Here is a 24997-nt window from a genome sequence, read left to right as displayed (position 1 = left end):
AATATGTTAGTTTAATGAAGAAATATCTGAGGAATAGGATTTAGAGTAGTTTCAATTGATTTTTATGTTTTTAGTGTTGCTCCTTAGTTAGATTTATAATGTGATTATGGTTAGGTGGGCAGCTCGCTTATTAAGTACGTTATCTCTTCATGGTACGCAGCTTTTATTAGCCGATGAACACTTGGCTTCTTTTTTCTAGAAGATTAATAGCACACGTGAACCAGTGACATTCCATTGAGTACTTTTCTTGGAGAACACTCTGACCCTATTCTAATGAGGCTCTCAGACGTCTCAAAGAGCCTTGAGTACAGTTTATGGGAGAATGCAATATCATAGTCTTCGATATCCTGCAAGTGCATGATCCAGAAGCGTCACGAGCGAAACAGCGCATGTGCGAAGACGGAGGCGTAGTTGCCTGGTAGGTGGTGGAAGCCTTGTTCGCTTCAAGGATCAGATGCTTTGTGGTGGCAGGGCTCCGGAGTTGTCTCTTAGAAGAGACTGTTGGAGGGAGGGTGAGATAACCAGAACTTGGTAGAGAGGTGGTGAGAGGGCGACTAAATGATCCACCGGTAGGCAAATAAGTAACCCCCTTTGTCATGTCATTACCACTATCTTCATCTCTATTGTCCTTATCACTATTTTGTTAAGATGCCTTGAGAATATTCTTTGAAGTATACTCAAAAAGGGGACTTGAAGAAAAGATAGTGATAATAGTAGTAGTAGTAGTAGTAGTAGTAGTAGTAGTAGTAGTAGTAGTAGTAGTAGTAGTAGTAGTAGTAGTAGTAGTAGTAGTAGTAGTAGTAGTAGTAGTATAGAGAGAGAGAGACCATGTGCAAAGGCAAAGTGCTGAGCTTTGTTGCGATATAGTTGCCGTGGCTCGAACACCACAAGAAAAGTCATAGACGAAGGATAGCGTAATGTAAAAAAGGTGCGAGGGGGAAAGGGCGCAAGGTGAAGAGAGAGGTGGAAGACAATTGTCAAGTTCTTTTGTAGTTAGACGGCGAGGAAAGAATCAGGCCTCGAACCTTCCAAAGTGGAAAGGTGAGATGGCTTGTGGAATAATAAGGTGAAGCACCTCAGGTAGGTAGAGATGATTCACGGTTCCTTGTGTTTATATCTCATCCTTAAACACATCCCAACTACAATTCTCAAGATTATGTCAATTTACCTGACCCGTACTACAGCACACCGCTTTTGGTATTTGAAATAATTCAAGCCGATATCAGCGTTTCTCTACAACCCCGACGACGACTTGGCCTAGTCACCAGTACTGCTGCCAGAAAGCCGAATCGCCTCACGATAGCACAATCCCCCCTCCTCCTGGATGCTATCATCCAGTGCGACAATCTCAACTACCATTTACCACAGAATCCCCCAGCCGAAAGCGAACGGAAGACGTATACCCATAAGGCTAGCGAATCCGTCGCCCAACTCGAGATTGACTTCGACTTGATACTTTGCGACCCAGCCGACCTCGTCAGAGAGGGAACTGCTCTCTTCAAAACAGCACGAGACGCGGGCCACTTCTATGGCACGGACTTTGGTCAGACTCAACGGCCCCCCAAAGATCCTGCCTTCGTCATCCACAACGAGGATATGTTGACAAAATGGCTGTACAAAGACGTCTTCGCCGGTGTCGCATCTGGATACCAAGCAATCCACATACCTGTCAACAAACCCGAACACAGGCTATACAAGCGCCCTACAGACCTTCAGACTCTTTGCGAGCATACTGCCACGGTTGTCGCGAAGGCCAAGCGCGATAGAGCCAAGAGAAAAGTTCTCGCTGGAGAGAATTTCAAGTACACTTTGTGTTGGTATACACGTCAGCAGGGCAACCTTACGGTTGGAACGAAGTGTCAATAATGGTCTATTATTGCTGCGTCTAGAGGTGGAAGGAGGAGATTGTGGGCAGAGCCCACGATCTCCCAGAAGTGGTATATAAGTGAAAGGGCCGTTTGTAAGTGCCCGTACCGCCTTCCGGATCCATCTTTTCTGCCGACTGCTCAGAGATCCAACACTTTGCGATGCGACATGGAGTTTCGCAAAGGTACGAAGATGGGCATGACCATTGACGAAGAACTGAGCAAAGTTGTGTTGAACATTGAGTTCAAGCAACCATTTGTTATACCAATGGAAGCTTGGATCCGATCCGCGCACAGCGGTGATGGAGACCTCGGTGCTGGCGAGAGAACCGCCGCTAGCAAGCGTACTGCTGCCAACAAGAAGACCGCCGCTGTGCCCAGCATCAATGAACAGCAGCCCTTCATCGCCCACGGCTATCAAGCGGGCAATTATCAGATGAATGACTCATCCAATCCCGACGTGTATCTACAGGGGAGTACATCACTCTCGCCTTCTTCAATAACATGCGCATCATGGAGACTACGGCTCGCCAAATGGACGAAGGCCTAGGAAAGGCGTGCGATCTTTACCTTGTTCCCGACAGTGGAGAATGGCGAGCTGTGATTGCGAGCTTCCTCGACAGAGGATACAAAGACTTCCTGTATGCACATGCGGCGAAGGATTGGAGACCCGCCACAACCAACTAGACGAACGAGGCGTGTTTTATGGCAGCTACCTACCCGGGAGGGGTTGCACATGAGGTTCCATGAGGATTTTTTGGATCACTCATACATACATTCCCACCACTGACAGCTTCGGACGCAAGTATCAGGTACACGGCCTCAGCTGGTTCATTGATTAGGGGGGAGGGGGTAGGCAGACGTCGATATCGGAACTCAAGGGATTTCAACGTGGCCGGGAATTGCAGAGAATGGGAGTTTTTAGACAGATTGTTAGATTCGAATGACAGTCGCCTCAGATTACCCTACGTGGCACTACTACTGACTTATCTCATCACTTGACATGGCGCACTGCTTCACGGCATCTACTCTGGCGCATCGTTCTCGATGTTGAGAAGGCTCTGCGGCTTCCGCAAGATGAGAAGAACGTGTAGTGAATGGAGGGGCTAGGCACGATTATATAATGTACTTCAGTATTAGCGGAAGTCTTCAAGTCATGGCAACATTGAACAGAGAAGGTCATCTCACTTATAGTTACCATCTTACTTCGCTTCTTGAACTCTATTCTCCAAGGAATATTCAGAAATCAAGATACTTTGGGTAAGAAACAGGAAGACTAGGGGCAGAGGCAGTAATAGAAACAAAGGTAAGTGTGTAAAAGTACAGAGGAATTCGTTCAATTGACTACTCACCTGCCTACTCACCTACTCTATGCCCACGAACCAACAAAGCAATAGAAGACCCCTCCCTCACCCTGAACTCCTCCTGCCCACCCACCCTCAATATCGTCGAAATAGCATACGAATGCACAGTCAACGACACAAACACGGCCGGATCCGTCGCGAAAATCTCCTCCAGCACCGCCTGCTTCCTCGCGACATGCTCCTCCGTCGTCTCAAACCGATCAGCCCTCCAAAGCCGATCCTCCTCCGTGAACCCAGGCTCGAAACGGTACCGCGGATAGGCGCCCTCGATCCAGCTCCGCGGACTCCGCTTGTCGCACGTGTGGTCCGTCATGCGCTCCCTCAGCCCTTCCTTGATGAGGGGTCGGAATTCCCGGCCCCCTTTGGCTTCGACGAGGGGCCCAAAGGCGAGGTTGCTCGTTTCGAGGCACCGGCGGAGGGGGCTGGTGTAGAAGGATTCCGGGAAGGGGACGCCGTCGCCTTCGCCTTCGCCCCCGGCGGTGGAGGTGGAGGTGGAGGTGGAGCTTGCGCGCGCCCAGAAGGTGCTTAGGTCTTTTGCCTGCTGGATGCCTGTGTCGACGAGCTCTGCGTCGAGCCATGTCACGACGCCATCGCCGTCGAGGTGGGACCAGTATCTCTGCACGCCCTTGTCAAATTTCTTCGGTCTCATCAAGGTCCAGGAGAGCAGGCTCCAAAAAAAAAAGACTCACATCCCACTCAGCCGTCCCGACCTTTGCTGCTTGGACGTTGTGGTATCCGAGGCCATGCCTCGTCAGGTACAAGACCTTGTAGTCCACACCGTCGGGGCTCGCAGCGTTAAGCTTCCTCACATGAGAGGCGAATCGCTCCCAGGGCCTGGCACCACCACCACCACCCTCGGCTATTACTACGTCGCCGTCACCATCAGCAGCCGCGTCGCCAAAGGTCTTGTCGAGGAGCCCGAGGCCTGGCTGCGTGGTTGCTTTCCCGTTTGGACTGGCATCGGCGATCTTGTAGTAGTCCACAAAGTACTCAGGCAGGATTGTGAATCTATATCGGCAGAGGTCGGACGTTGGGGCGGCCATTTTGGTTGCGGCGAGGAGTGCGGGGAAGAGGCTCTGGGGGAGCATGAGCTGAAAGGCAAACGTAACGGTATATATATGCAACCCAAGGGGCTCAAAGTTTGATGTAAAGATGAAAAAGACGACAAGTCCCTTGGGCTGGGGGGTTTCGAGGGGACTAGCTTGAAGAAATAGGTAATTAATACCCGTGGAGTCTGAACAAGGCTTTCGAGGCTGAGCAAGTTACCGGTCCCGATCTGGTCTAAACTCTGACGGCGTTATTAGTACAAGCAAGCCCCTCAATTCACCGTGTCCGCCTCGAGATCTGCCTTGGTGATATGAGTTTCGAATGCCTGGACAATGGCTTCATCATGATGAGCACCCATAAAAGTCCAAACCTCTGAATAATTTACACAGATCTTTAGAGGAAAGAAAAAAGAAAAAAAAAAGATGTCAATCACGATTGAAAAAGTGAGCGAAATCCACACACAAATCCCGTCTTCAATCTACCCCGCTTTACCCTTGGCCGCCAACGACATCCGCCTCATCACAATCCAAGCCAAAGGCAATGACGACAACCCTGACAGCCTCAGTTGCTCTCTCCACGTATCCAGCCTCAACGACTCGACACCCTACCACGCCCTCTCATACACCTGGGGCCCGGCCACCGTCCAAGAAGCCGACGACAGGCCCGCCACCAGCATCACCTGCAACGGCCATGCCATCCTCATCACGCACAACCTTGCGGATACGAGACAACCCAGAGCTCGCGAGCAAAAAGTTCTGGATCGATGCCATCTCCATCAACCAGACCGACGATGCGGAGCGCTCGAGGCAGGTCCAGCTCATGGCGAGCATCTACAGCTCTGCCTTTTGCGTGCTAATCTGGCTGGGCGAGGAAGACGACCACACGGCAAAGGCGCTACGCCTGATACACCACCTCACGACGATAGACGCACGACACCTGGCCAGACTAACTCCGCAAAGCATAGCCCAAAGCCCGCTCTCACGGGAACGCGGAGGCGGCGGCGACGACGACGACATCCTCCGCGACCCCACATCCTGGGACGCCGTCCGAACCCCCTTCCGGCGCAACTACTTTTGCAGATCGTGGATCATCCAAGAAGTCGTCCTCGCGCGCTCCGCCACCGTCCTCTGCGGCGGCCAAACAACCTCGTGGACGCACCTCGAATCCGTCTCCCACTTCTTCTCCACCACGTCCTGGTCCTCCCACTTCTCCTCCACCAGCCTCCTGCGAGACACCACCCGGGCGCCTGCCACCACAACGTCCCCACGATCCTAAAGGCGAACAAAGCCTCCCGCGACCGCCTCGAGGGCAACAACTACGCCTCCGCCCTCGCGCACGCGCTGGTACGCACGTGACACTTCCGCGCCACGGACCCGCGGGATAAAGTCTACGCGCTCTTTGGTCTCGTGGGGCTGGGCGGCGGCGGCCCCTGTACGGCGACGAGGTCACCGTGGAATCCGTCTACGTCGCCGCCGCCGTGCAGATCCTGGAGGATACCGACGACTTTTTCCTGCTGTACTGCGTCGAGGGGGACAAGTTCCGAGATGCCGCGCTGCCGTCTTGGGTGCCGGATTGGCGGTGCGATAAGGCGTTGGGGTTGCGGGTTACCGGGTACCGCCGGTTTGATGCCTCTGGGGGGCTGCCGCGGACGCTGGTGATTCGTGAGTCTTGAGGGTGTTGGAGATGCGTGCGTTGAAGATTGACGTGGTTCGGGTTGCTGCTGAGACGAAGCACGAGATCTACTTTGGCGCACCATTCCCGACGTTGATGAAGATCCTGACGGGGGAGGACTCTCGCGTGGATGAGGGAGTGTTGGATGCAGTCTGGCGCTCTCTAGTGACCAACACCGGAGGTGACCCGCCGCAGTGTCCGATAGATGAGAGATACAAGGGGGCCTTTGTGCACTGGATTACAGAGAGGCTTGATGCGACATCTAAAGGTCCAAAAGGCGGAGAGGATGCTCAAATGGCGGCCATGATTGCCCAGTTTCGTCGTTTGAGCCAATCTATGCCGCCAGCTCCTGGGATGGAAGACTACAATACCGCATTCTCCCATGGGTTGCATCTGAGGCTCTTTGAGACGTCTGGAGGCTTCATCGGGCTTGGTTCAGAGTGTCTTCAGATGAATGAATCAATCTGGATCGTTCCTGGCTCACGTGTACCATTAATATTCCGGAAGAAAGGGCCAAGCCATCACCGGCTGGTAGGAGGTGCATATGTCCATGGTGTGATGCAGGGAGAAGCAGTCAAATCGAGCAATGTCAAGACACATGAGTGGGAAACTCTGTTTGTCGAATAAATGCCAGAGTTAGCTTTTCACCCCGATGAAGAATACGAACAAGAGCTCGAACTCACCGGAAATACCAATAGTGTGAAGCATTGAGCACACATTCCACTGCGACTGAAATGGCATCCCGAAGAGACATACCTCAGATGGGGAACTCCGCTTTAGACCCATTGACGACGGTCAATGATGGATATTTTCATCTTATATTCCTTCTTCTTTTAGTAAACACTCGCTTCGGGGTATCTCAGTTCTCAGATGACTATTCTCCATAGCGCCACATTTCGCAAGGGCACTTTCACTTCAACAAGCCAGAGTCTCTGAGACAGCTCCCAAAGCTTCCCAGCGGCGTCTCTTCTTTCATCACCAAGCTTCTCGTATCCACCAACGGCACCATGGATGGTCGTCCATGTGCGCACTGAAATGGAAACGAGCACCGACTGAGCCTGCGAACAAGAGCCTCGCATTCGTCCCTGGACAAGACATCATTAAACATGATGGCGCCTACTCGAGTTAGCATCATAATTTGTCACATATTAGAATCGAAACTTACTGCGGCAGGATCTCGAATTGAGCAAGTCGAGGATCCCTTGAGGACATCCGTGAAAGTTCGATACCCAGTCGACCTCTTGACTGCTACTCCCAGCAGCGAAACTGAATGGCCTGGAAGTTGGGCTGCCGTCTTCCTCTGCTTTCCATATTTCGTGCCGAAGAAGGTCTGCGAGCAATTTCGGCTCTGATCTGCATCGCTCGAGGATGCTGGGTGGCAGGCTGAACACGTACACCTGGGGGAGCTGCCTTCTTCTGTGCCGCCAGTCTGTCGGCTCAGGTTCATCAATGTTGTAGAATACACCCCATCGGCGTAGATGGTGGACGTATTTGTGCAGCAGTCTGCACTCCTTGGACGAGAACTCGAACTGCAAGGGCTTTTCAAGAGCCTCCGTCTGTGCAAGTACCTCTTTCTGGCGATTCGCAGTGTAAAAATAGTCCCGCATCAGCGACTCGAGTCGACATCTCTCGTCTGCAGCGTGTTGATCGATCAAGACTAGTACGGAATTCGTTTGAATGTCTCGCAGGTTTCCGCCAGAAATCAGATCTCGTCTGAGTTTCACCAGAATAAATTTGCTGTCAACCTGGGAGACGATTTCTGCTTCCATCAAAGCAGCTTTGGAGACTCGACCAGACAGCTTGATATTCGATGTGTGGGCTCCGTGTGAACATCCAGTGGTGTCAAGATCGAGGGAATGAATCAGGCCCTGCTTTTGTCCTGCCACTGGACCATTGAATTGAGGTACTGGGGGGTCGACAGGCTGGAAGACGGGGTTCTCCCATTTTGAAAGAATCCCCCTGAGCCTGTCGCTCGGCGGTTGAGGTTTTCGGTCACCACTCGGCTTGAAAAATCGAGAAGAAGAAGGCAGCAAGTTGAGATGGCCTCTTACTTCCCCATTGTCATCAGGCTTTGCCGAAGATGGATTGAATTGATCTTCCTCTACCTCAACCGATGACCGCGTGCAAGGCTGAGATTGTCCAGCAGGCTCATTTGTAGCACCGGGACGTTTGCCAGCTTCGTCTTGCTTTGGCGAAGATTTCGGCGTCAAATCATCAAAGGGCTTTCGCAGAAGATTCCCGGACTCGTCGAGGTACCGCAAGCTAGGCTGAGGTTTCGTAATGTCCTCACCCAACTCTTGTTCCGCAGTGTGTCTGATGGTGGCTCCTAAAGCGGCCTCTGAGGACAGGGGAGTTGATGCTCCCGATTTCGAGGTGCCTCCAGATGCCCGTCCTACCTTCACTCGTTGCCAGAGATCAAAAGGGGACTCTGGCCTCGACAGCGGGGTAGCTGAGTTCGATCGACTGGTCGTCGACGAGACTGTCCGCGACCGGCTGCCTTTGCGCCTCCCTTCTGTACTACGAGAATCATCTCCTTGATGCTTGTTACGAGAAGAGCCCTGAAGAGAAGTAGTGACTTTGTGGGGTCGGAAATGATGCTTCTTCAAGAACTCGTAAGAGACAAGTTTGAGCAGGTCAATCATGTTCGCCAGGGTGTGGTCCCGCTCCTCAAGTAGGTCTTCGAAAGATGAAGCTACGAGAGGACGTGCACGGGACGAAGAGCTGATTTGAAAGTAGAACATTGGCCACCGATCCAAGCCTCGCCTCGGCTTGGCAATCTTTGCCGGAGTTCCCTTTGAACCTGGAAGAAGGACATCGGGCGAATCGCTTGGGGCATCCGCGTCCTCCTCTATAGCAAAACCCGAATTGACAAAGACACGATTGACCTCATTGTACAGGATGTTGGTTCCGTGCTCATTAGACACGGGATGGATACCGAAGCTGATGAATTGAGCTCGACGTGTGGCCACGGGCTTCAGCGCTATGCATCCTGCAATGGTCAACTTCCCAACAGATGCGCCGATGGAAGTCCAGACTATTTGGTCCAAGCCGTCCACGAGACCTGATTGTGTCAGGGTGCGTGATGACCGAGTTACCATGTCCGACTTGGGTGTTGTGTTGGGCCTGAAGCGTGTCTCGTTGTTGTTGACACTGTCTCGGGCGTAGAGAGTAACGCTCGAAGGCCAGGCTAGCAACAGAGCAGTCAGGTCATGCAGTAATCGGCCCCATTCCTTGTCCACTGCGACTTTTTCTGAGGCTGCAGCTCTCTGCTTGACTCTGACGGCCATGGAGCCGAACAAGTCTCTAACGGTGACGCGGGTTCCATGGCTGAAGGTCACTAGGCGTTGCTCCGGTAGGGCAGGGATATTGCGTGCCAAGACCTTTGAGTTGTGCATGGTGACTGAGTTTTGCGAGTTGTGGAGATGGTGGTGGGAGGTGATGGAGAGCAGAGACAGAGCGGCAACAGAGGCTAGAAAGTTTCCGTTGATGCCGTGGCAGTCTATCTCGGGTGAGAGTCTTGATGTATCTGAAGATGTTTTAGCAAGTGCACGCTAAGATGAGTATATGTAGCTCACGATGCTGCTTGACCAGTCCACCATTCTCTCGAAACTCCAGGGGTAGAATGCCTAACCCATCGTCATCGACCGTGCAATTGCCACGGGAGTAGTCGATAGTAACGTTGACCCTTGTGGCTCCGGCATCGAGGGAGTTCTTGACGAGAGCGCATACGACGCCGTTGAGAGACGTGACTGTGGCTGAGGACCTGATGCGGCGGATGACGTCCTCTGGCAAGGGCTTGATGGACATGACGGCGGTTGGGGGAATCAAGGCGCCATATCGACGAGACGCGTCAGGATGAGCCACCGGGGATGGCTGCGTACGTGCATGGATGTCGGCAGTTGCTGATTTACACGGCTATGGCAGCTGCCTACCAGTGTTTTGTCGATTAAACCAACGATGTCAACTTCTGCTGGTCTCAGGTCGGAACTTGTGCACTAAAAAGAAGGCGACGTCAGGAGCGGCGATAAGACAGCGATAAAAAGATGGCTTCTGATAAGATAAGATAAGATAAGATAAGACAGGTAGCGGACGACCCAACGCCCTCAGGTGTGGCTGCCCCTGCTTCCAACCACACCAGGAAGGCGCCATGTGAGTCTTTTGAGTTTCAGTTTGAGCACTAGATTTGGGAAGCGTCGGACAAGCGAGCTGAGAGCTTTGGCCGTGGCTTACAAAGTTGCGAACGGGGGTCGAGGGAGGTTGGGAATGGGGCTGAGGACGACTTCATGGCAAGGTCAGTATCAGTATGTGTAGGCACTCGATGGCGACTGTCTCCTGGAATGCGATGCTGCCAGATCTTGAACATTAACCCGGAGTGCAATGTGCGCTTCTCTCCTACGATTGAGGTATGTTTGAGAATCGAGATATTGGTATCGAATAGCCAAGTTACCTAGATTGGAGGACTGCAAAAGTGCGGGGGTTCAGAATCAAGACAAAAGCTCAAGCTGCCGTCTGATGTTGAGGAGCAAGGTGGCTGATGGTTATTGTGTAATATTGGTTGTCTTACACGTGATCCCTGTCTTCCTTGTTCCCAACGTCGAAAGGGTAGCCACGAGGATGGGATGCCTGGCCTGTTGGAGATACGAACACACCAACTTTTGTCTCGAGGTGGCCATCGCGTCTCGAAAATGTGCTGGGAACGTTTACCTCCCGGCGGGATACGGATATATCGAGGTAGATTCGACAGTTGGAAGGTAAAGAGTCCCGTCTGCAAAAAGATTCAGAGAGTGACATCACACATCGGATGGCTGGTGAGTGCCCACCACAGTGACCGCACAGATGATGATGACATAATGCGACCTGACGGATTGATTTGCAGCAATCAGCAACAAGTATCTGTAAGCAAGTAATGAAGCCCACACCAATTGGCGGTGTTTTCAATGGGATTTAAGGGTCCACGCTTCCGGGGGACCTTGCAGTGATCCCAGTCGAGCTCTTTGAAAGACATCGATGATCAGAAGACTGAAGTGCTAGAAGGCGACAGTCTCCGCTTGGGTCGGGACGGATAGCACCAAGTGGTCCAATTTCGTCAATTCCAGCACTGGCTTAAATTAAGTACCTTGGCTTTATCGCGTTGCGCTTGTTTGAATAGCACCGTCCTCCATCGTCAAGTTAACAAAGGCTCTGGGCTCACTCAGTTCAGATGCCGTCCCCTAGGTAATCTCTTTGAATCTTGGGCAAGAAATGATGGATGAACTAACGTTACCGACCAAGCCGATGGCATCAGTTCCAGACAGCAATTGGGCGCTTCCAACCTAGCGGGCAGTTGGCAGACTAGGGGGGGAGTGGAGGTGGGCGGGAGCGACCCCCAAGGTCTCACAGTCTCCAAAGATGGCTTCGGCCGTGGACCACTGATATGCTGCTGATCGACCGTAGGGCGGCGCAGGCGGGACGTGGACCTTGCCGTGGGTGCGTGGTTGCGTGGGCTGGATGTTGGGTGTCACCCACCTCGATTGTGTTGTTGTCGTGTGGTCGTATTCAACATTGAAAGAAAGTGTATGCCGTCCGAGCACTGGTAGGATGGATAAAAGCGCATACCTACCTTACGAGTGTTCCTAGGGTAGCTTCTAGTATTGTGCCTAATCAAGTACTCAAACAAACGAAGCTGAAAGAGACTGTCCAACGTACGACTTGTTACAAGAGAAAGTCGTAAGAAAAGATAGGCCGGGCTGGGCAGCGATGGTGGGCAGCGCCTGGGGCGTCTGGGCTGGGGCTTTGCGGTCCACTCAGCTCCACGCCTTGGTCCCCCATCAACCCAACCCGTTCTGGTTACCTTTCGCAGCCCACCTAGTATTAAGGTACCTTAGGTTCCCTCTTTCCCTGACGCCCTCCACTGGGCTTTGAAGTGCTGCCCCTGCTACCTTACGCTGCGCAGTAAGGCCTGGTACCTTGGGTGCTGCCGCTACCGCTGCCATTTGCATTCATTGCCTTTGGCTCTTTCCCATCCCACTTTCAGTATTCCGTTTCCAGTCCCATTTCCATTTCCATTTCCATCTCCATTCTCATTCTCATTCTTTGCTCTCGCTCCTCCCATTCTCCATCTCGACCTAGCCACTCTCACCTCGACACACCGCACACCTTGCTCTCGTCCCGATCTCCGACCACCGCATTTTGCTCACATTCCTTCGACCTTCCCGACTCATCCATTTCATTCCCGAAACCCCGACGCTTCCTTCCATCGACTGACGCTTCTCTTTACCTCCCTCCTGCACGCTCATTCGAACGCCCGCTCGTTTCTCCAACTTGAGTCGCACGTCCAACTTCCATTTACCGCCTCATTTTCGCCGTATCTCACCATTCAAGTTCCTCCACCGATACCCCTTTCTGAACGATTCCCGGCAGACTCTCTCCTGCGACAAGACTAGCCCTGCAAGACGACCGAATGGCTACAACCGAGGCCGCGCTGCAGCCGCACGGTAATTACAACCTACCTTCTGTCCGCATCTGCTTTGTCGCCGCGGCTGCCGTCTGCACAAGGCGCAATCCTTCGGCAGCAGTTCCAGCCCGCGCCGGATGGCCAATCGCCTCAACCGCACAAGACACTGACAATATAGTAGATCGCCCTGATCGTGCAGGTCGCCGCCGCCCCTTCTCCACATGGGTCAAGAAGCTCACCAACTTCAAGAGCTCATCCTCTAGCGATGGAGGTGGCGTTCGCCTTCCCAGCTCCAAGCGCCAACAGGCGAAACTTCACGCAAAGATGCGAGCCTCCAAGAACAATAACCCCTATCCCCAGTCAGGCCGAGTAGGCTCCGCCAGCCATGCCGATGTCGACATCGAGACCAGCTCCTATTCATTCTCAACCGCTCTGAGCGGGAGCGCAACTTCCATCGAACGATCCTCTCGCATGTCTTCTCGAATGTCCTCGGAAGATGGCCGCGCCCCACCCACCGCCGGCGCAAGGTCCATGGCCCCCACGATTTCCACTGATCACGATAGCGCCCATTCCGTAGTCGCCCCTTCCCACGGCGCTCCATCTGTAGCCGGGACGAGTCGAACGATTGGCGGTGTTGAGTCTCGCAGAGGAGGAGACAGCACATTTTCATCCCCAGCACCGTCAGTGCGGTCATTGACGACCACCTTGACCACGATACAGTCCATGACGCCAAATAACGGCGGCACCCATGTCCCAACGAACCCGACCAACAACGGCAATCACACATCGCACCAGGGTCACACCCAATCGATCCATTTCAACCAACCATTCCCAACTGCACCGCCCGCGTCTGCCATCCCCGCTCATCTTGCGCCTGCGGGGTCGGCCTCTGGCAATCCTCAAACATATACGACGGCCACGGCCAACAACTTGCTTACCGACAACGCATCCATCATTACCCTTGCTTCTTCGTCGCAACGCCGTCGCCGTCGCTCGTTAGATACCGATGCCTCTGTCCGTGCCTTGGCCCCTTCCTCCCTATGGGGCGGCAGTCGGGAAAGCCTTCCTCTGAGCGTCCTAAGCGCCAACATCGAACAGGGCGCGGGAATGCCGACAACTCCGGGGCTTTACCAAAGCAGCTCGCGTATAGCCAACGCCGAACGCACTAGTATATACTCGGCTACTGGTGTCGCTCCCGCTATTCCTGGCGACCGAAACAGCTTTTATGCGAAGCAGAGCGGCACTGGGGACGGAGGGAGCGTTCGGAGCGGGCTGCTAGGCCACGGCCGGTCTGACAGCATCAGCGGGAGTATTGGTGGCGTCACCAGTCCGTTGACTAGTCCACGAGAGACTTCGGAAAAGAGCGAAACAGAAGACAGGGGCGACGGCACGAATCGGGGCAAGGACGACGAGGAGCGCTAAATACGATGTTTCATCACTATTCACGACCATTTTCTCGCGTTAATGAGTCTGGGGCTTGGGTGTTTGGCTGGCATCATAGGAGGGGGAACTGGGATGGTTCGGGGTTTGGGATTGGGGAGGGTTTCATGGATATTACCCTCACGTGGCTCATACGCAGCCAGTTAGCCGTGAGTCGAGCATTGACGGAAATACATGCATTACGAACGAGGTCTGATTATCGTACTTTTGGGGGGGTTTTTTTTTGCCAATAATTACCCAATTATCAAATTTGGTGATTACTTACATGACAGTCTTGACAAGTACTTACTTTGGCAGCAGACTGCCCACTCGACAGCATGGTTTAATACGGCAAGGGGTCCAGATCCAACCCCTCGACGGAAAACTTGAAGGAGTCGTTGCGCGAATAGCTTCCTCCAACGTCAATGTCCAACCGTCCGCGAATGCAGTCTTCAAAGTCGACGTCGGCGTAGATGATGCCCTCGTCGTCCTCCCACTGCGGTCCGGCGAGGACGTCGCCAAAGGGGCCGACGATGGAGGAGCCGCCGCGGGAGACCCAGTCTTCTGACTTGAGGGCCGCTTTCGAGGTCGTTTTGGTCTTGGGTGCGGGGGTTGTGCCGTTGGTGCTGGTGCTGGTGCTGGTGCTGGTGCTGTTGCCGGGGAGAGCGATTTCGTTGCCGTCTTCTGTGAGGCACGAGTTGCGGCGCGCGCGAGGGGGGTAAATTTGGGCGTCTTCTGCGTCTTCGATACCACTGTCGTTGTTGTTGTTCTGCGCCTGCGTCGTCGTTGTTGTTGGAGATGCGGTGGTGGTGTTGGTGGCAAGGGGCCTGGCAGCCATGTTGGAGGAGACGACGAAGCAGCGGCCCTCGCAGGCGACGGTGCGCATGAGGGGCAGCCAGGTGTCGCGGCCGTCGGCGGTGGGGGCGAGGTAGAGGTTGATGTTTTGGGCGTAGAGGGATTGGCGGAGGAGGGGCATGTAGCTCTCCCAGCAGATTGCGGCGGCGAGGTTGATGCGGACGCCCTTGATTGTTGTCGAGACGGCGCGGAGGGTTGCGGGGGAGCCTTGGGCCCAGATGAGGCGTTCCGTTGCGGTCTTTTGTGTGGTGGCGCGAGTGTGGTGTTAGTCGCGATAGTACTACAGTCATTCGAGTGAGGAATAAGGGGGGGGGAACGTACGGGCATCACTTTGCGTCTCTTTCCAATTATACCCAGCTTGGGACAGACGTAGACAACGGCGCAGTACAAGCTCCCGCCGGCGCGCTCAATGCACCCGACGACGAGAAACACGCCCGTCTGCGCGGCAATCTTCTCCAGCTCCTCTCTGGACCCATCGCCCCTTTCGATTTTGGCGCCGGCGGCGTGCTGCGCGGGGAGCTGCTTCTTCACCCACTTGTCGCCGCCTCCCGCGCCCGCGTCGCCAACGGTGTCGCCGAGGTCGACGGCGGCGTTGAAGTAGGCGAGGAACTCGTCGCGGCCCTCGGGGGCGCGGGAGCCGATTTTGGAGCCGAAGGAGGCGCCGCGGGGGTAGCCTGCGCCGAGGTAGGCTTCGGGCAGGAGGAGGAGGTCTGCGTTGGAGGAGGAGGCGCGGTGGGCGAGGGAGGCGATGTCGGAGAGGGTTTGGGATGTTGTTGGGGCTGTTGCGGGGGATGCTGTTGCGAGGCGGATTGAAGACATTTTCATTTGTTTGTATGGGTTGTGGTTAAGGGTGTGTGAGTTTGGTGGTGGTGATGTTGGTGATGGTTGTAAGTGGTGAGATTTTGAGTGCGGGATACTCGGTTTGGAGTCGTTGATGAACAGCGTCCAGCGAGAATGCTTGAAGCGATGATATCCGAGCTGTATGGGTACACTGTGAGTCAATCCAGCTGGAGCGGTGACTAGAGGTATGTAGATAATAATGCAGTTTCCCGCGGAGTGACGGGAATCGAAATGGGCGACCGGGCCGATGAAGAAGAGGATAAAAAAATATGGGCTAAAGCACTTCAGTTTGAGAATGAGGTGATTCAGACGCCGAGCGAAGGGCGCTATTGGAAGGTAAGAAGGCCCCACGATGCGGACGCCAGCGGAGGGGAGGAGGGGGGAAACGTCGAACGGGAAGCTTTGCCTTACTGGGGACGTCATTGTGTTAGCTACCCCGCAGCAGCAGGGTGGGCGGACCCCGAAGCTGAGAATAGGTTGGAAGAACACCCCGGGAGGAGGAGGAGCTCCACGGTTCGGCAAGGTCGCGTGAGCTTCCAGGGTTAGGCGGTCGCAAGTGGGCCTCGGGGACCCTGGCCCCTGGCTTTTGGCGACTTTGGGCGGGATGCTTGTATCCGTACGGAGTAGCGGGTGATGTTGATTGTGGGTTAGGGGAGGAAGAAAGATGAACAATGTACGAAGTCATGAGTTTATGTCTTCTTACGGCCTCATTCGTGGCCCGGCTAGTAAAATTCCCTTCAGGATGGTGCCCTCTGTCATTGTGATTTTGCTTGGCTTCATATGAAGTCTTTCTCCTAATCACATCTGCAAACAGGTGACGCAGAGACTGCAGTACTAGGTGGTAGGTAAGTTGACATACACTTCAGATAGCGAAAGCGGAAACAGCAATGTAACTGTATATCTTTCAGAAGTTAGACAATTACAAGTACTCATGGTGAAGAATCCCAGACGCGTGTTTCCCAAGCTTGCCACTCTCCATTCGGTGTGTGCATCCCCAGAACCTCCCCATCCATAGTTACTCGAAAGACCACGTTCTCTCCCTTCCTATCACCCCTTCGATATACGTTTCTCAACTCGTGACGCCAGTATAGTGGGTCTCCCTTTTCACGGAACCATCCCATTTTTTCTACTTCGTTTGCCGGCATATCTTTGATCGTGATCGGCGAATCTTCTTTCAAGATGACCATCGAAACAACCTCCGGGTGTCTAATTCCGAGGAAGAATTCCTTTCTTAGACCACCCAGATTCTTCTGGTTATTTTCCCAATACCTGCAATATTCAAAGATCTGCGACGACTCGGCGTTGGAAAGCATGTAGTCGACATACTCTTGCGAAAGTCGACCATCGATGCGGGACTTCCTCAGCCAACTGCCGAACGACTCATAGCTTTCAAGAGTTCCTAGCCTCGGTTCATCCGGAACAATGATTCCGCTTACTCTTCCAACATCGACGACTAGTCGCGTTTCCATCAAGTTCATGTATTCTCCGGCAAAGAACTCAATCGGCTCTTCGAGAGGACCATATCGACCCATCTCAACCCCGAAGAGACCTCGCAGAAATAGCATATGCGGAGAAACTAGTCGACGTAACCTGTGGAAACTTGGATCGACCAGGAATATACTTTTTTTCAATCGAAGAAAGTTGATAATCGATTGCCAAATATTCGACAGCTGTTGCGATGCTCTCATAAGCTGCGACGGGCCTGTCTGAGTCGTGACGGAAGATTCGGGGACCAGACTTCAATAGCTGTTCCAAAACGACTTCCTCAATAACAGAAATGATTTCTTCCAGAATTTCAAATGCAGGGCGATCTTCTTGACGATGTAGCCAGACATCTGGAAAGGTGTCTCTCCGCAGCAAAGCGTCCCATTGCTTAATCCTCTTTTCCATGTCGACCATCCACGTCGTTCTATCCGCGCTTTCGGAGAGAACCTCAGTTTGATGATCTCGTTGTTCTATATTCCAAGATGAACGGGTTCTCGATTGCGGACTTCGCTTGGCTTCCTCAGAGACGAATAGTAGCTCGAATATTCTCTGCTCCCCATTCTCACGTTGTCCGTTGCGGAAGCGGCGTGTAAGGCTCCAATCTCGGGAAAGCGTTTGTAGATCTGGAAAGAGTTCCATTCGTTCTTTCTCCTCTTTCTCAAGGACTTTGCGATTGATGTGACTTCCACTTGCGTCGAACGTCTTGTTGTTTGCAGTCCGTTGCGCACGTTTAGTCGAGGGGCCTCCGTGGCCATGACGGCCAAATGGCGAGTTCGAATCCGAATCTGGGTTGCTATCGCCATCGTCTCTGATCCTCTTAGAGCGTGACGCTCTTTCTTTGTGTTGACGGAATTGAGAAGACGACGGTGTGGGTGGTTGCTGGCGGGGTGGAGGTTGCGCTCTTGATGGACCATCAGCCTTGCGTCGAACATATCCGGCAACGTCTCTAGTTCCTTCTGAGGTTGTGGGCAAGATGCAGTCTTCTGCAAAAGATGATGGCGATGTGTTCAAAATCTCTTGGGTGCCTTCAACGGTCGGTTGGGTCTTGAATGCTGACTTGAGCGGGTGGGCTGAGGCATGTTGGGCTTCCGGTGCTGTTCTCCAGCTGTCTTCGGGAGGCCTCATCGTGTTCCTATTGATTTCTCTGAGAATGGCCGCTATCAATGATTGATTAAAAGATTGGTTTGTATCAGAGGCAAGAGACTCTGGAGGAGGAGGATGGAGCAGCGTGATCAATCCTGGGGTCAAGAGCGGATACGCCTTCTATAGCCAGCCCTTTACATCTGCTCTATTGACCGATGAGGGGCGCCTGACTGAAGGGTACTTCTAGGGTGTCTGAAAAAAGAGGCTTGCACCTCAGTGGCTAAGCCAAGGCGGATTTCGGAGTACTCCCAGATGTATCCAATCAGCCGTGCATCCTCGATAGGCCACTTCATGTTGGGGAAAGGATTGACTAGGACTTGACCACGAATTGGTTGCCTGAGTACGCTTTGCGAAGCCTTCCAGAGCAACACGTATGTTCCGCCATGATAGATGTGGCCTCCATTCACATGAGCTTTGCCTTTCTCATGCATGATTTCCAGACATAATCCAATGAAGATGTTTCCTCATACTTCGAGGGATCACAGCCGCAGGGCAAGCCTCTACATGTAACTTTTGCGAAGAAGCTGACCAGTATTTACATGATAATTAGGTGTGGTATAATGAGGTAATTACAGTCTCTCTTGAATACAATATGGCCCGCCTTAGCTGCGGCCTGCCTGCCCATGATCTCGGAGTCCCCCGTCTTGCGTATCTTCAAGGTCATTCCAACCGATCCACTTGCCATTTGGCAAATCCATACCCAAAACTTCCCCGTCCATAGCAACACGAAAGAAGGCCATCCCGCCGGTCTTTGCACTTCTCCAAAAGGAAGCCTCATCCTTCGCAGCTTCATACTCATACCGCCAGTATCCTCCTTTTCCATCTTCAAACCAACCCATAACCTGTAGTTCGTTCGCAGACACGTCCTTGATGGATGCAGGATATCCGCCTTTCAAGAGAACCAGAGAGACAACACTGCGCTGGTGTATGCCATCATAAAACTCTTGTCGAATGTCGATGAACGAACTCATCCTTCTGCGGTACGTCTTGCATGTCTCTGTCCTCACGGCCACCTTCCACTTCTCGCAGATATCCTCAATCTCTTGAGTACCTAAACAGGGATTGATCCAATCCATGTACTGGCAAGAAAGAGACCCATTGATACGCGATGCTTCAATGCAATCGATGACCTCTATGTAGTCCGGAAAGTAGTGTACTAGGCTCTCGGGGTGGAGTTCTGTTGCCAAAGCGACCTCCAAGACATAGGAGATGCCGACACCGAGCCTGTTGATGTAGGGCACGGCAAAGAAATCTTTTAGCATCGAAAGTTCGCCAGGACGTCTCTTGGCCTGGTAAAGAGAGTTTAAACGAGCAGTGACAACCTCCTGCAAATCGGATTGAGGTCCAATGCCAACGTAGGCAAACTCAATCCACCAATCCAAATACATCTCGGCGAGGATGCTAGCAAGACGCTCGTGCGAGCCAACATTTTCATTGAGCTTGTCTCTTTTGGAAAGGCATTTCGTGGATGAGAGGGTCGGCCTCTTCTCTCTCGCTGGGTCGAAGACCCCAAGCACGCCACGGGCGATCGAACTTTTCGAAAGAATGGACGAGATCGGACTCAACACAGAGGATGATATCTTCCAATGTCTCGTCCGAATTCTCCTTCTGCCCCAGTATTCGGAGCTTTTTATCAAGGGTGCTGTAGAGTGCGTCGTCGAGGTACTCTTGCCGTTTGGAATCCAATTCCTTGATTTGACCTCTGAGACGATCTGACAGAGTTGCATCGCCGTAATCGTGAAACCTGCGTAAAGCCTCCTGGGCCTCCTGACGAGCATCTGTCGAGGTCGAAACTACGAACTGTGACAGCGCATCGTGTCTTTCCTTTCGGTATCGGCGAAGGAGCTGCTCTCTTCTCTTGTCTCCGTGCCTTCGATGGCTAGCACGTATCTGTCGCACGCTGTCACATTTCTCAGCAACAGACTTCAGCAACCGTAAGAGTCGCTGATTTGAAGATGGGGCAGAGTCATCGTTCCTGATCTGATGGCCAGCTTTCCGCGTCCGAGTCCGAGTCGCTGTCTTCGTTCTTCATTGGCTGTCTTCTAAATCTCCCTCTCTCGTTCGTTTGTCGACCTTGGTTGAACGGAACATGCTGCGGTTGCCGGCTCGGTGGTGGCTGTGCTCTTGATACCGCGGCGTCTCTGCGCTGCACATTCCCAAGAACTTCCCGAGTGTTTTCCGGCTGCGTGGGTAGCACAAATCGATTCCACTGATCTTCTAGTTCAGCAGAAGCTTTTTGCTTCAAACATGACTTGAGAGGATGGGTTTGGCCATGTGCGCTCTCGGAACAACCGAATTCGCTTTCTTGGGTTTCTTTGTTGGCAGGCTTCTTCTTCTTTACACTTAAATCCAGGGAATCAGTTTGTTTTGCAATCTCGGAACAACGTGTCGTGGAACTTGTAAAGGGATCCGTGTTGGTCGGTTTGGGTGGTTCCATGCCTGACACCAGCAGGCTTGCCGCTCTTAGTGAGCTTTGAGCCTGGGCAAGATAGAAAGATGAAAAGACTCTCAGATCCTGAAGCAAAAGCAAAGTTCAGAAAACGATCCCCTACAATATCAGGTACTAAAGGTAAGCTGTTCGAGCAACGGCTATCTTTATGTTGGTTGGTACTGTTGGCGCAGGCGGAGCATTCCTCTGCGGGGGGCAGTCTGCCTTGTCTCCGCCACGGCGCTTACACAGTACCCGCAGGAAAATGCAACGCTGCCTTGAGGACGAATGGCGAAGTGCATTTATTGGGAGGATGCAGCCAATCTTCAATTCTGACCCGATAGGTATTTTGTCTCAAAAAGATGACTGGCTACGGACTGGCCGCGACTGATTGTCCGTGAACGCCTTGCCAGCCCTGCTTCACCACCCCTCTATTGCATCACATAGGACGCAAGAGTCCCGTTATTCTGGGCTTTCGCTCAGCGATACAACAACTAACAGACATCACCAACAGTCATGGCTTCGCTCCCAACGATGCTTCCGTCGATGCATCAGAATTCGGAGGGACCGCTGTCCTCGTTTCATCGCTCGAGTACACAATTTGAACATGAAGTTCCCGGGGGAACAGTTAAAGACTGCCCAACTGATGGGGATATAGAAGAGAAACCTTGGAGATACATTGGATACAAAGGATATACTCAGTTCATAGCATCAGAAGATGACTTCTTTCTTCTTCGCAGATTCGACGTACTCAATGTGCGTGTCGGACTGGCGCTCCAGGATGAGATATCGGAGCTTGAACAAGACTTAGAAGCTATGGACGGTGTACTGAGCGGAAAAGATGCAGAAGACTTCAACAATGGTACACTGAGACAAGACGTGGACGAACGTTCTGAGCTGATCAAATTGATACAAAAAAAGCTAGGAAAATACAGTATGGTATCTCAACAAAGCTGCACATGTACTTTCGACTGACGACACGTAGATAAGTTCTTGATACAACAAAACACTCTCCGAAAGCTTTCTATAGCACCACGAAGGGACATAAAAAACCTTCGAAATTGGCATCATAACCGTGGCGATGCGGCTATCGCGGCAGAAGAACGGGAGTATCTGGGTCACAAAGAGGACCTCATAGCTTTGGCCCAAAAAGAAAAAAAACTCCCCTGCGACAAGTCATCGACGGATCCTTTCGCCTCCAAACGCTTTCTCTATGGAGACATAGAGAGGAAGAAGTTGAGACTTACGATAAAGCAGACGTCTCTCACTATTCCGACAAACGAATGGACAGTTTCGCCTCTACTGTCATTATCGCCGTCGGAGTTCTGATGCTCATCACGCCCATATGGATACTCCAGGCGCTGTCAGACTTAAAGCCAAAACTTATTGTCATTACGGTCTTCATCCTTGTGTTCCTCCTCGTTCTTTCTCTGGCCATGGTGGCGAAACCTTTTGAAGCACTGGGTGCAACAGCCGCGTATGATTGCCTCTACTACTAAATCCAAGGTCAATGGCTAACGCGAGTATAGATACGCGGCAGTACTGATGGTGTTCCTTCAACTACAGTCAGACGGCCATTGATTTCAGACATGGAGTGTTTGTGAGCTCATAAACTTTGTAGAATAGGGAAAACTGAAGAAAGAGCCTGTACCATATTGCTGGGAGTGACTTTTCTGGGTGGTTTGAGACGACCTCACAGCTAGATACCTTTCGTCTAGGATGACAAGGCAACATGAGTTTGAAGGTACTGCTAATGGCGAACACTGCTCAATACGACGAGGAATCCATCAATGTTGCTTGAAATCTTCAACACAAGGCCCACTCCACACCCTCTATAGCCCATCAAGTTGGAATGTCTATCGGGGTGGTCGAGAGGCTGTCGCCAGCACTCCTGGCCGAGTGGTCTAGAGTGTGCCTACTCCTCCACGGATCGCAAATTGAAATCAATCCAAGACTGCCGCGCCCAGCGTCTCGCTGTAGCAATCATGTTCTGCCATTTTGTCAGTTCGAATTTCCCTTTTGCCACGTGTTATTTTGGTCCTTAATGGCCAGTTTGTATTCAATAGGATAGGTAGGAGAGAGCATCTAGATTAATTATGTTCCTCGATGGAACGGTGTGCCATTTTTGTTCATTATATCTCATCCACCAAATTACTCAGATCAGCCTTCTTCAACCTCGCCTCCGTAAGCAACAACTCGTGAGGAAACCACTCTCCCAGCCGACCCCCAGGAAACCCAACACCTTTCTCGAGCACAGCATCCTCCTTACCCGCAACCATTACCCCCAACGCCGTTCCGCAAAGCCAAGCCCAAACCATACCATCACCACAATACCCAGCACTGACCCATTGTCCCGCCTCAGCCCCCATCCACGGGTGTTCCTCCTCCAGCTCATCAACCGTCTTCCCAACCTTCTTCACCTTGACACTCTCCCTCCCCTTCTTCAATCCAAACCAAGAAGACAAAGAGGTAGAAGAAGAAACAGATTCCTTCTTCCCCTTCACCCCCGCAGCACTAGCAGGAACCCGCCCAACAAAAGGCGCCATATCCCCCGTAACACCCAAAACACCACTCCAAACCCTCACCACATCGCCCCTCCACCTCGCCCCAAACACAGCGTTCATAACCCCAGAAACATGTGCGATCGTCATCCCGTCCGTCCCGGAATCGTCGTACACGCCAACCATATCCACGCCCTCACCCGCGCTCCGCGCGAACCCGCCGCCGAGCATCACGTCCCCGTTAGGCCGCTGCGTGACGTAGTCAAAGGCGCCGCTGCCGTAGAGGATGCTCCATGATTTGCTTCCCGTACGGCTGTTATCCGGCCACTGGAAGCCTCCCCCTCCCTCTGCTTGTTGTGTGCCCTGCCCGGATGAAGTTGTTGTCGTCGAGGGGCGCTGAGCCGTCATATGCGCCTTCACACCCGCCATCTTCCCCCTCAACCCTGGCAAAAACTGTCCCGCATGCGCATTCGTAGCATGAACAACATGTCTCGCTCGAATAACCCCCCTCGGCGTCCTAACAACATACGGCCTCCCACCCCCCTCACCATCAACCTCAACCCCGTCAACAGCCGTATTCATCTCCAAGCTCAACCTCCCCGCAAACTCATCCACCAACTCTTTCCAAATCTTCGCAACAAGCCGATACGGCCACATCGCACCAGCAGAATACACCAACCCACCACTGACATGCCCTCCCTCAACCCCAAATCTAGCCTCCGTCTCCTCCCTCCCAAGCACCGCAATCTCCACCTCGGGCACCCACCGCCTCAACTCCTCCACCTCCTTCTTCCCCTCCTCGAACCCCTTGTCATCGAGGAAGAAATCCACCGTCTCGACGCGTCTGCACTCGGCCACTTCCCTCCCTTCCTCCCCACCAACCTCCAACACAGCCTCCGCGGTCCTCAACGCAAACCTCGTCAACCTCGCCGCGCCCTCTTTCCCAAAATACCGCGCCAGCTTCGTGAACAACTCATGCGGACTGGCTTTCACATGTCCTCCATTCCGCCCCGTCGCACCAGCACATAACCTCCTCGCCTCAAGAACCACAACCCTCGGCCCCTTCTTCCCTTCTCCATCCCTCCCTTCCTCATCTGATACATCCCCCGCAGCAGCAGCAGCAAACAACCCCCTCGCCACCGCCGCGCCCGTAATCCCACTCCCAATAATAACGACATCCGCCTCAGCGGGCAGCTTCTCCGACTGCGCATCCACGAGCTCCGGAAACGGCGGGTCGTCGAGCCAATAAGGGTTCGAAGGGTTCGCGTGCGGGAGGCCGGGAGGGGCGTTGACGCGGGTAAGGAGGGCTTGGTATGTCTTGTTCAGGTCCAGGAGGAGCTTTGCTACGGCGGTGACGGTTTTTGTTGCGCCGCGGAGGGAGGAGAGGATGGAGCCCATTTTTGCGTTGTGCCTTCTTTTCCTTACCCTCTTTGAAGATACAAAGGGGAAGTATAGATGATTTTCTTTTATAAGTGACGAGAGGGTGAGGAAGTCGAGCATGCGACGACGACGTGTGATGGTGTTGATGCGCCAGCTCCTCTGGTACGGTAATACGCGATGACAGGGAATCCTACCAGGATTTAAATGGCTTGAGAGCACTGATCAAGTTCGTCACGGGACATTGGATGAAACCGACATAGCCATGTGTCCAGACTCCAAGGTGCCGATTTCAGCATCCCTCCCTGGGGGTATTATACTTCATTGACGTCGGAAGCTTACATAAGACACCCGGACCTCAGGCGGCCGGCAACCCGGCACACTCGGAAACAGACGCAACGACCTGGAGGGACCGTGGCGTGGCGTTCGCTAACTTTTCTCCATTACTCGAACTGGACATTCCCATTATTGAAACGGAGAGCTATCAAGGTATGGTAGGTAAAGTACGGATTTGAGGCGAGTGTACGGATAGAATCTACTCATTTTTGTCTACCTTGACGTCTAAACCT

The 24997-nt window shown here is 52.9% G+C and overlaps 10 protein-coding genes across 10 annotated transcripts; 3 read left to right on the top strand and 7 right to left on the bottom strand.

Moving 5' to 3' along the window:
- Nucleotides 1-2783: 2783 nt before the first annotated feature.
- On the bottom strand, nt 2784-3253 carry BDP81DRAFT_435075 (uncharacterized protein). The gene has a single exon (XM_060591023.1). The coding sequence runs from the start codon at nt 3064-3066 to the stop codon at nt 2860-2862; it is 207 nt and encodes a 68-aa protein (XP_060441619.1). The 5' UTR covers nt 3067-3253; the 3' UTR covers nt 2784-2859.
- BDP81DRAFT_327544 (phosphoglycerate mutase) lies at nt 3222-4272 on the bottom strand (the record flags this gene model as incomplete). The annotated part of the gene is made up of 2 exons (XM_060585148.1): nt 3222-3845; nt 3919-4272. The coding sequence occupies 2 exons, from the start codon at nt 4270-4272 to the stop codon at nt 3222-3224; spliced, it is 978 nt and encodes a 325-aa protein (XP_060441618.1).
- Nucleotides 4273-4698: 426 nt separating this feature from the next.
- Nucleotides 4699-5551, top strand: BDP81DRAFT_452594 (heterokaryon incompatibility protein-domain-containing protein; the record flags this gene model as incomplete). The annotated part of the gene is made up of 2 exons (XM_060592761.1): nt 4699-5028; nt 5060-5551. The coding sequence occupies 2 exons, from the start codon at nt 4699-4701 to the stop codon at nt 5549-5551; spliced, it is 822 nt and encodes a 273-aa protein (XP_060441617.1).
- Nucleotides 5552-6857: 1306 nt separating this feature from the next.
- BDP81DRAFT_452593 (uncharacterized protein) lies at nt 6858-9754 on the bottom strand (the record flags this gene model as incomplete). Its single annotated transcript, XM_060592760.1, has 3 exons — nt 6858-7063; nt 7113-9473; nt 9523-9754. The coding sequence occupies 3 exons, from the start codon at nt 9752-9754 to the stop codon at nt 6858-6860; spliced, it is 2799 nt and encodes a 932-aa protein (XP_060441616.1).
- Nucleotides 9755-12386: 2632 nt separating this feature from the next.
- On the top strand, nt 12387-13802 carry BDP81DRAFT_463679 (uncharacterized protein; the record flags this gene model as incomplete). The annotated part of the gene is made up of 2 exons (XM_060594053.1): nt 12387-12420; nt 12562-13802. The coding sequence occupies 2 exons, from the start codon at nt 12387-12389 to the stop codon at nt 13800-13802; spliced, it is 1275 nt and encodes a 424-aa protein (XP_060441615.1).
- A 340-nt stretch (nt 13803-14142) lies between these two features.
- Nucleotides 14143-15867, bottom strand: BDP81DRAFT_380747 (carbon-nitrogen hydrolase; the record flags this gene model as incomplete). The annotated part of the gene is made up of 2 exons (XM_060586852.1): nt 14976-15867; nt 14143-14892 (listed from the first exon to the last, which is right to left on the bottom strand). The coding sequence occupies exons 1-2, from the start codon at nt 15477-15479 to the stop codon at nt 14143-14145; spliced, it is 1254 nt and encodes a 417-aa protein (XP_060441614.1). The 5' UTR covers nt 15480-15867.
- A 344-nt stretch (nt 15868-16211) lies between these two features.
- On the bottom strand, nt 16212-17311 carry BDP81DRAFT_435065 (uncharacterized protein). Its single transcript, XM_060591022.1, has one exon. It carries the CDS (start codon nt 17180-17182, stop codon nt 16424-16426), a length of 759 nt encoding a protein of 252 aa, XP_060441613.1. The 5' UTR covers nt 17183-17311; the 3' UTR covers nt 16212-16423.
- A 1365-nt stretch (nt 17312-18676) lies between these two features.
- BDP81DRAFT_435064 (uncharacterized protein) lies at nt 18677-19404 on the bottom strand. The gene has a single exon (XM_060591021.1). The coding sequence runs from the start codon at nt 19382-19384 to the stop codon at nt 18725-18727; it is 660 nt and encodes a 219-aa protein (XP_060441612.1). The 5' UTR covers nt 19385-19404; the 3' UTR covers nt 18677-18724.
- A 1731-nt stretch (nt 19405-21135) lies between these two features.
- BDP81DRAFT_496119 (uncharacterized protein) lies at nt 21136-22028 on the top strand (the record flags this gene model as incomplete). The annotated part of the gene is made up of 2 exons (XM_060595426.1): nt 21136-21484; nt 21536-22028. Coding segments are annotated over 2 exons (693 nt in total), but the record flags the coding sequence as incomplete, so codon positions are not given.
- Nucleotides 22029-22582: 554 nt separating this feature from the next.
- On the bottom strand, nt 22583-24702 carry BDP81DRAFT_435061 (FAD dependent oxidoreductase-domain-containing protein). Its single transcript, XM_060591020.1, has one exon. The coding sequence runs from the start codon at nt 24549-24551 to the stop codon at nt 22683-22685; it is 1869 nt and encodes a 622-aa protein (XP_060441610.1). The 5' UTR covers nt 24552-24702; the 3' UTR covers nt 22583-22682.
- Between the last annotated feature and the right edge of the window lie 295 nt (nt 24703-24997).

This window comes from Colletotrichum phormii (assembly GCF_030913505.1).
Source record: "Colletotrichum phormii strain CBS 102054 chromosome Unknown BDP81scaffold_19, whole genome shotgun sequence".
Lineage (NCBI taxonomy): Eukaryota > Fungi > Ascomycota > Sordariomycetes > Glomerellales > Glomerellaceae > Colletotrichum > Colletotrichum phormii.
The sequence above is the reverse complement of the archived record's forward strand: the minus strand, read 5'-3'. Positions and strand labels throughout refer to the sequence as shown.